Raw genomic sequence first — 9,285 nt, forward strand, 5'->3', positions numbered from 1 at the left:
GGGCAACGATGACTAAGGAGGGGGGGGGGCTCAGTGCCCAGGAGAAGCGAAGCATTAGCTGTGGGAGGAGACGTCGGAGGAGCTGCTGCTGTTGCTGTTGGTCGTCTGAGCTCGTTTGATGTAGAGATTCAGGAGCTTCATCTGGAAAAAAAAAAGAAAAAACATTTTTACAAACAGTTTTACAGTAAAAGGACAGAAATGTGACCTTTTTTTTCCTTTTCTGTTATTGAAGAGAACAACTTCAGCTGGTGATGGGATTTAAACACAGTTTGACTGGAGATCATTTGGTTAAAAATACAAACAATTGTGTGTGAACAAAAAAAAAAAAAAAAATTGTGATAAAACGGTTCCGTAAACACACTTACAAACACAGACTTCTGGTTTAGGGACACGTAGTAAAACCCAGAGATAACGTGACCTGAGCTCCGATGTCGTAAAGCCGGTTAGAACCAGCCGACAAACGACAACACAAAGTCGATAAGACTGTGGATCTGTGGAATCTGTTACACACAGACTGAGCGGTGTGTGTGTGTGTGTGTGTGTGTGTGTGTGTGTGTGTGTGTGTACCTTGCTGCCAGTGAGTTGTGCCAGGTGAGGTTTGAGGTCCTCTCCAATCACAGAGTAGATTGCCACCAAACAGAACACGCTGGCCTTACGAACGCTGCTCTCTGTGTTGTCATAGCCCTGCACACACACACACACACACACACCCACACAGAGGTCAGAGGGCACAGTGGAAGATTAGCAGAGAGGGCAGAGAGTGTAGGCTAACATTTCTCTGAAGAATCTGAACTCCTGTTCTGTTTCCTGTAACTCCTCACAGGTTAGTGCTCTTTTTTTTTTTTTTTTTTTTTGAACCCAGACTGGAGTCAGACCAGCAGGAGTCCAGGGATGATGTCCGGCAGCAGCTGCACCAGGGAGTCCTTGGTGATGCGTTCAATGACCTTGGTCTGCATTTTGATGGCTGCCAGGTTGATGGGGTAGTCGGCCGTCTGGACGATGGGGCAAAGAACCTTGATGCACTGCTCTGGGTGGATGGAGCCCGCCAGGGTGGAGGCTGCTTCTTCAGCCGCGCGCACCACCTGACGACACAGTCCGTGTTTATATGAACATATTTAAGGCCGGTCCTACTGGAGGTACCAGGTGAACTGGGACCATGTGACTGTACCTCCTTGTGAGAGTCTTTGTGAGCCTCCAGAGTCTTCATGATGGTCAGCTCAGCGTAGTTCTTGAAGCGGGCCGGCTGGTTCCTCAGGATCTCCTTAAGGACCCTCAGCGCCAGGGCTCTGATGGTGTGCTGAAAGACGGAGACGTCGTTAAGACATGGTGACCTTTGACCTGGGTATTTCCACACACTCCACCTACGTCTTTGTCACTGAGCGTCTCCAGCAGCAGCAGCAGGATGGTCTTGAAGTGCTCGTCCCACACAGCCAGGTTATCTTCACGTGTGATTTTCAGAAGCTCCACCAGGGCGCCCTTACGCTCCTCACAGCGCTCGTTATGATTGGACAATTCCTTAAGCAAGTCGGCCACAAGGTCCGAGTGGTCCTGACCGACTGTTGACCGAGAGACAGAGACAGATATGTTTTACAAAATACTCAGTATTCAATTCTGAGTACTGTATCAAAGTAGTAGTATATTTTAGTAGTATTTAGTAGTAGTATAATAGTAGTATAGTTTAGTAGTAATATAATGCAGTATTAGTATAGTACAATAGTAGTACATTGACCTGTCGAGACACGATAAAGAAACAAAGGTTTCTCCTGCAGTAAAATCTCTGCTCAGGTCAGGTTGGATGGAGTGTAGTACTGTCAGCAGGTAGTACTGCAGTACGGCTGTAGTGCAGTACTGTCAGCAGGTAGTACTGCAGTAACAGTACTCATGCGTTTAGTTTGAGCTAAAACTACATCCATCAACCATCGACTCAGTCGTTAGAAAAAAACAGACAGAAGTGAATTAAAGGAGGAGGAGGAGGAGGAGGAGGAGTGAGGCGTGCACTCACAGTCAGTTAGTGAAAAGTACTGTCATGAAGTACTACTACAGTGAGTCACAGTACAACGGGCTCAGGAGAGAACTTTACCAGGAGCCAAGAGTTTGGAGAGCGTCATCTTGTTTTCACCGCTGTCCTGACGTCGGCCTGGAGCGGGAGGTGAGGGGGTGAGGAGGTGGAGGGGTGGGTGAGGATGAGAGGAGGCGGGACACATTTAAGAGACAGGGCGGGGGCAGAGAATGTGATGACAACAGGCGACCGGAGTCGAACCTCACACATGGTAAAATATATGACGTCTACAGTGACTCTGCTGCTGCTGACCTTTGACCTCTACACTGCGACATTCGTCTGTGGTCTTATCTATCCGGCCTTGGCGTCTGGAGCAGAAGGAAGTGTGCGACATTCGTCTGTTGTCTTATCTATCCAGCCTTGGCGTCTGGAGCAGAAGGAAGTGAATTTGACATCTATTGTACTGTGTTGTCACAAATAATAAATATATAAATAAATATATAAATACATTTTCTTCTTACTGACTCTATCTGATCCTGACAGGAAGTCTGTCACAGACTGAGAACTGCAGTACTGCAATATAGTAGGGCTGGGTGATACGGTACAAAAGTCATATATTTCCCATATATATCAATATATCATATATTTTATATATTACTCCTGCCTGTTGTTATAGTAACAACAGGCAGCAGAACCACAAAATCTAAATCACACTGGGATTTTACTTCAAAATATGACGAGGACAAGTATTTTTTTATGATGAATCAGCAAATATTAAATAAGGATTTATGAATACTAATATATTGATATATTTTAAAAACATCAATATATCTCCCTGCCCAAACATAAGGTTTGAAACTACTTCCTGGAGGTGGGCTTTGGTCATGTGACGTGATGGTAGGTATGAGGCTGACAGAAGATGGAGTGAAGGTGCGACTGCTCTGACCACGGTCTAATGAGAACCCCGTCGTCGTCATGGAGACCAACGGTCACCATGACAACCCCGTGTTTGACACCTGTGAGGTTCTGTTGGGACTCACAGTCACGGAACTGCTCCACGTCGTCGTCGAAGACCGCCTCCTTCAGCGCGCTCTTGTCATACGTACAGATGGTTTCCGCGTAGCTGAACGGAGCAAACTCGCGGCCACGGGGCCCAGAGAAAGAGCGCGGTGACGGCGTGTTGAGAAGAGACGTTTTGTTGTCCAACGCGGTGCGACCTCCTTCCACCATGTCCAGGCCCAGTCGAGGGTCTGAGCCAGGAGACGAGGACACTCCTTCTCTGACGGCCTGAGGGACAGAGGAGAGAACATCGGTGACGGCTCCTCTTCTGTCAGTGTCAGGGTACGGCAGCAGCCTGTCACCGTCACTCACAGCGTCGTCCCTCTTGCCGTCTCGTCTGATTGGCTCGTTGAGGTCCTCCTGGCTGCGGTGGCTGAAACTCTGGATGGCCTCAGTGACCCCGCGGAGGGAGCTGTAGATCTCCTCAGAGTTCATGTTCTCCGTGTCGTACTCCATCATGCTGCCACACACACACAACCAAACGATGACAGTTTAAAAAAAACCAACAACAAACGGCAGCAGGATGTTAGCACACAAACCAAACGACAACAGTTTAAAAAAATCCAACAACAAACGGCAGCAGGATGTTAGTCAGTACCAGGGCTCACATGCTCCCCCTGCAGTAAAGTGGTACTACGACATGCTACGCTGTACTGCAGTGCTGTGACAGTCACAGAGGTACCCAAAGATGGTGGTCCACAGACCAGTTGGATGTTCAATTATGTAAAGGTCACAAAGGTCAGGATAAGACTTTTATTTTGAAGGCTGCTTCTCTCTGACCTTTTCACCTTTGACACCAACATTTAAACCAAATCTTGATTTGTCACCGAAAACCAACAGATACAGATTATATGTTGTTTATAATTTTAGTACCTAGTCCGGTACCAAATGATTCATGGACTGGTTCTGGTCCGGGACCCAGTGGTTGGGGACCTCCTTAACGGAAACAATGGCAGCCATGCTTGTAGTTGGGAACGTGGGTGTAGGAGAACGTTCTGTTCAGACAGTGCTGTGAACGTTTGTTCCCTGAGACTGTGGAACCGATTTATTGGGTTCTACAGAACTTCATCCACTGGAACTTTTTTACAGATCTACACACTACAGTAAAAGTTAGTCCAGACTTCACCGTTACCTGATTCATAATGAGCAGAAATCTAACTGTGCAAAAGTCTTAGGCAGGCGTCCACTTTGACAACACTTCCTCTTCTTTAACAGACGTTTATATTTTTAGCAGAGGCTCTTTCTCTGTCACAGGATTTAATACATGAAAAACATTCTTTTGGTTCTTTACAGTCCGCACAAAACGTACATATATGGTTCTTTACAGTCCGTTCTTTACAGTCCGCACAAAACGTACACGCCTGCCTAAGACTTTTGCCGCTCTGACCTAAAGCCTCATGTCTTGATTTCTAAAGTTCTGCCCGGCCCACAGCATTACCTGGGCGAGTACGCTCTGCGCAGGACCCTCAAGGAGGGGGCAGCAGAGGAGGAGTGAGGTGGAGGAGGAGGAGGAGGAGAAGGGGCAGGTGGGTGCTTTGTCAGTCCGTCCACACCCCATCCCCATAACCGACTGTTGTGACAGCACGGCCAACAGGGACGGATGAACAGACAAGAGAGGAGAAGAGGAGGCAAGGTGGAAGAAAAACAAGGGGAGGAGACCACACGACAGGAGGAGGACAGAAGAAGGAGGAGAAACAGAAAAATAGATTTGAACCAGGACAAAAAAAGGAGAAAGGAGTTCTTCTGTTCTGTCTCTTCTGTTTTGTTTTTTTCCCGAGAGCAGCTCCCTCTATCAGGTACTTACTGCGTCAGTACTACAGTACGTGATGTGTACTGTGCAGTAGTTTGAGGTCAAATACTACTGTGTACTTCTTTGTACGAATATGTGACACTTCTGTATATTGTATATTCACAAAAACTCAGGCTTGATTCCCATGAGCGGAGCAGCAGGAAAACAGAAGGAACCAGGCAGAGAACCAGGCAGAAAACCAGGCAGAAAACCAGGTTAGTCAAGAAAAATCAAGTCAAACAGTACGGACTACAGTCGTATGGGCTGTACCTGGGAGACAAGCCGCCATGAGAGCAGTTGGTGGGCGAGGTGAGGGGGCTGGTTCTGCTGGGGGTGTGACGCTGCGGTGTCCGTCCAATGGTGTTGCTGGGTGAGCCCTGAAAAAGAAAACGGTGAGAGTCAGGAGTACAGGTCATGAGGTACAGTACCTGTCTCTACCTGGACGACACAGTACTGGACCAGAGTCAGTAACCAATGAAAATCAACCTAAAGACGTCCTGCAGTTCCTCCAACTCACCACACTGCTGCTGGTGTTGCTGCTGTTCTTCAGGTGGTTGTGTAGCAGCTTGGTGGCGCCGTCCTGGAAGGTTTTGGGCAAGGCCCCCAACAGCATGGTGAACTCTGGAGTGTTGAGCTCGAACAGGGAGATCAACACCACCTGAGCGGCCTGAGGACACGTAGATCTGGTCAGTTAGTCTGGACGGGTGAGACGCGACTCACCACAACACAATTGTACTGAACACAGACACTGGCTGCTGCATAACTTCGGTTTGATGAACTGGGTCCACAAAGTCTGTGGATATATATATATATATATATATATAACTAGGGATGTCTGATAAAATCAGTCAACTAATATAGCATAATTGTGTATTATCTGTAAGAATCATTATCAGTTATAAACCCCATAACACACTGCTTGTTGTTTTGCCAAATAAATAGTTCCCCAAAATGTTGGGCAAAAACAGCTGTATATGAAGCTGAAAGCCACTAGATGGCAGCATTGCACATCATTTTTATTCATCTATTTTAATAATCAGTGGATTGTATCCAGAATGCTGGAGCCAGAAACTTGAAAAATTAACTGTTTGGACAATCCTGGGATGTCGGATATCGGCAAAAAGTTAATGTTAAAGTTAATTCTATACAACTAAAACTCAACAAACTAAAACTCAAACCTAGTCCTACTGTAAATGTAAACAACAGAATGACACACAGATATATATATATATAAAAAGAACAAAAGCAGAAACTTTGAACATAAATGCAGTGAAATGAAAACCTGAGGAACATGCACTTGGTCAGGGCGTTAGAGTGACACAAACACACACACACACACACACGTTAGACGCGCAGTAGGTGGAACTAATGTTAGTCTGCTATAGAGTTCCATTAATACAGAGCAGCCAGACTGTTGGGGAAAAATATTATTTCACATCAGGCTTGGTGTTCAGGCAGACAGAGCGAGTAACAAGGCACCGACTCTGCAGGAACACACACGACGGAAGAATAAATCAGTGGCAGAAAGTGGTGAAGCAGGCTGCGGTGTTTGTGCTGCGGAGGCCGTCTGTGGTCACGTGATCTACCTGCTTACACCTCTCTTCCTGGTTACCTTCACTGGACAGTGAGCCTGCTGAGCTGGACCTGCCACTGAGTTCCTCGCTCACCCAGCTATGAAAGGTCTGGGGCACAGTGTCAGGGCAGAATGCGGTGTTAGGGCGACGCCAAGTGGAAAGAATATGTCACTGCAGCAAACACTGCAGTTTGATTTTTTTTTTCTTTCCCCCAACACATAATTTACACTTCTATAATTATAACACGTGATGGCATGTTACCACGTGACCCACTATTAAAAAAACATGTAGTTTAACTGAACACTACTATATGAAAATGTCTTATTGAACATTCAAACATAAACAGGACACTTTCTGTGAATATTTTCTGAAACATGTATATGATTATACTGTGAGATGGTCTCAGAGTGATGACATCACTGATGTGTACTTCAGGTCCCACTGTTGTGATATAAGACTTTTAGACTCCACTGCAGACGCGGTGGTTTTAAGTAGGGATGTCCGATAATATCGACCGACCAATATTATCGGCCAGATATTAGCATAATTATGTAATATCTGTAAGAATCGTTATCAGTTTTTCTTCCGATAATGAAAACCTGATAACGCAATGCCTGGGTTTCACCAAATGACGTGTGCCGCTATATCGGTATGGTATGATATCGGAATTGGAAATTAAGTGTTTGGTATGGTATGATCAGAATTGGAAATTAAGTGTTTGGACAATATCGACAAATTTATATCAGACATCCCTAGTTTTAACAGCAATATTTAAAAGACACGGCTACACGTTCTAGAGAGTTCTTCTGAGGATCTCATTAGAGTTCCGTCCTACCTTCCTGACGTCGGAGCTCTTGGGTTCCGTGGTCCAGGTAATGATGCGAGACACGGCCAGACGAGTCTCACTGGAGTTGACAAAGTCTGTGGGGTCCATATGTCTCGCCAGGGATTCAATGTACTTCAAAATGGCCACCTTGACCTGAAAGGATTAAACATCAGAGTCAACAACAGCCCTGACCACAGTGACCAAATGTCACTTTAATAATAATAATAATAATAACAATAAAAAGGTTTTACCTTCAGGTTTGGAGTCTGGGTCTGATCAACGATGAACCTCATTAAAATGTTGAACTGCTGGTCGAAAGGAAAAGACTCCCTGACACACACACACACACACACACGGTTATTGTCAATCTCTTGAATCCTTTTTAATAAGGTTTTTTTTTAAATACGATCTCACGGAATTTTCGCTATATTGCAAGATATAGCAAAAAATAAACAAAAAGACATTATAAAATAATGGCCTTTAAAAATGTGGAAGTGCATTTGCGAAAAATCGCAGCATACTATTGGCTAATACAGACCTGGTGACATCCAGCGCCTTCTGGACCTTGGCCTGGACGGAGCCCAGCAGATCCGCTCCCATCTTCTTCAGCAGCTGTGTGAGCAGCACGAAGAGCCAGTCCTGGAGGTCCTCTCTGTGGACGGTGATGAAGTCCACCAGGGTCTCCAGGAACATGCTGAACACCTGACAGAACCGCAGCCCAGGAGGTACTTTAACATCACATACAGAACTGTTTCTGAAGCTGGAAGTGTGTGTGTGCGTGTGTGTGTGTCACTTACTCTCTGTTGTTGTTGTTGTTAGAGCCACAGCAGCACACCATGCAACAGAAGACAGTGTCAGTGTTAGTGTCGGCTCAGTTCTGCTCAGACCTGAGATCTTTCCTCACTCTTATCTCCATGTACTGACTCTCCATGTAAAACACCTGGTACTACCACTGGTCCTTTCTGTGATGAGTACTAAAACTAATGGTCACCTTGCTGTGAGGGTCGGCGAACATCCTGGTGAAGATCTCACACAGTCTCTTCAGCTCCACCCGACTGTTGGTCAGTAAAACACAAACAAACAAAGCAGTTAGGACACGTGACAAACCTCCTCATCGTTAACATACGTTTGACTCCGACTGAAACCTCGCTTCACGTTCTTCTACACTCTACTTCACTTCCTCTCTTTGGCCATTAGGGGCAGTAGTGGCTTAGTGGTTAAAATCGCAGACTTGCTCCCTGGGCGCTCAGCTCAAAAGTGCACTAACAGTCTGTGACCAGAGAGGTCACTAGGCTGGGTGAGGACCCTGAGGTCGTCTGACCCAGGTCGTGATGTTCTGAACAATCAGAGCTCAGTTCAGGTGAAACCTGCAGAACTGTGAGGTGCTCAGAACATACACCCTGGTGGTCCCCCCCCCGGGTCAGAACATACACCCTGGTTCCCCCCACCCCCCGTCAGACGGTCTGAAAAGCTCTTGCCCGCCTAAGTATCCTCTGGCTCTTCAGGAGGTTCTGCAGACCCAGCAGGCCCTCCTTCCTCTCTGACCAGTTGGAGCTGGCGCAGTGGTTGAGGACTTCAGCGACGTCCTCGGTTTGGCGCAGGTAATGTGGAATGCCGCCGTTCCGTGAGCTGTACGAGCTCTCGGAGCAGGCGCTGGACGCGTCGCTGTTGGCGTCGTCGTCAGAGTACATCCCTGGGGATTCGTACCGACGCCGCAGAGGCTTTCTCTGCAGAGGACAACAGGACAGGATTTATAAAGTTTTGTCCGGGAGTCAAATGTATCCCTGAGGTGGAGGTGTGATGATGTCACAGCGAGTATCACGGGGCGTCAGAGGGCGACTCAGGGTGAGAGCGGCCAAACGAAGCCATGCCTTTGGCTGATTAGGTGAATATTACTTTTGAGAGTACAGTCAGCAACAAAACACAAGCACAAATACAGAGTACTTCCATCATACACATACTGTACTGTACTGCAAAGATCAAAGATTAAAATACACACAAAAAAACTTGAAGTTAAAAAAAATCAAATATAAAAAGA

At 46.4% G+C, this 9,285-nt stretch overlaps 1 protein-coding gene across 1 annotated transcript in view; it reads right to left on the reverse strand.

The window, feature by feature from the left end:
- Positions 1–6: 6 nt before the first annotated feature.
- clasp1a (cytoplasmic linker associated protein 1a) overlaps positions 7–9,285 on the reverse strand; it is a 25,691-nt gene continuing 16,412 nt past the window's right edge. The window contains exons 25-41 of the mRNA XM_025063730.1: positions 8,730–8,974; positions 8,239–8,302; positions 8,045–8,047; positions 7,786–7,949; positions 7,499–7,577; positions 7,257–7,400; positions 5,365–5,514; positions 5,118–5,224; positions 4,497–4,628; positions 3,371–3,518; positions 3,040–3,286; positions 2,081–2,137; positions 1,366–1,556; positions 1,169–1,297; positions 876–1,082; positions 568–684; positions 7–141 (exon numbers count right to left, since the gene is read on the reverse strand). Of these exons, the coding sequence (XP_024919498.1) occupies positions 55–141; positions 568–684; positions 876–1,082; positions 1,169–1,297; positions 1,366–1,556; positions 2,081–2,137; positions 3,040–3,286; positions 3,371–3,518; positions 4,497–4,628; positions 5,118–5,224; positions 5,365–5,514; positions 7,257–7,400; positions 7,499–7,577; positions 7,786–7,949; positions 8,045–8,047; positions 8,239–8,302; positions 8,730–8,974 (2,271 nt within the window). The 3' untranslated portion in view covers positions 7–54. The remainder of the gene's footprint in view (positions 142–567; positions 685–875; positions 1,083–1,168; positions 1,298–1,365; positions 1,557–2,080; positions 2,138–3,039; positions 3,287–3,370; positions 3,519–4,496; positions 4,629–5,117; positions 5,225–5,364; positions 5,515–7,256; positions 7,401–7,498; positions 7,578–7,785; positions 7,950–8,044; positions 8,048–8,238; positions 8,303–8,729; positions 8,975–9,285) is intronic.

The sequence above is a fragment of the Cynoglossus semilaevis genome, chromosome 16, assembly GCF_000523025.1.
Source record: "Cynoglossus semilaevis isolate Cse_v1.0 chromosome 16, Cse_v1.0, whole genome shotgun sequence".
Taxonomy (NCBI): domain Eukaryota; kingdom Metazoa; phylum Chordata; class Actinopteri; order Pleuronectiformes; family Cynoglossidae; genus Cynoglossus; species Cynoglossus semilaevis.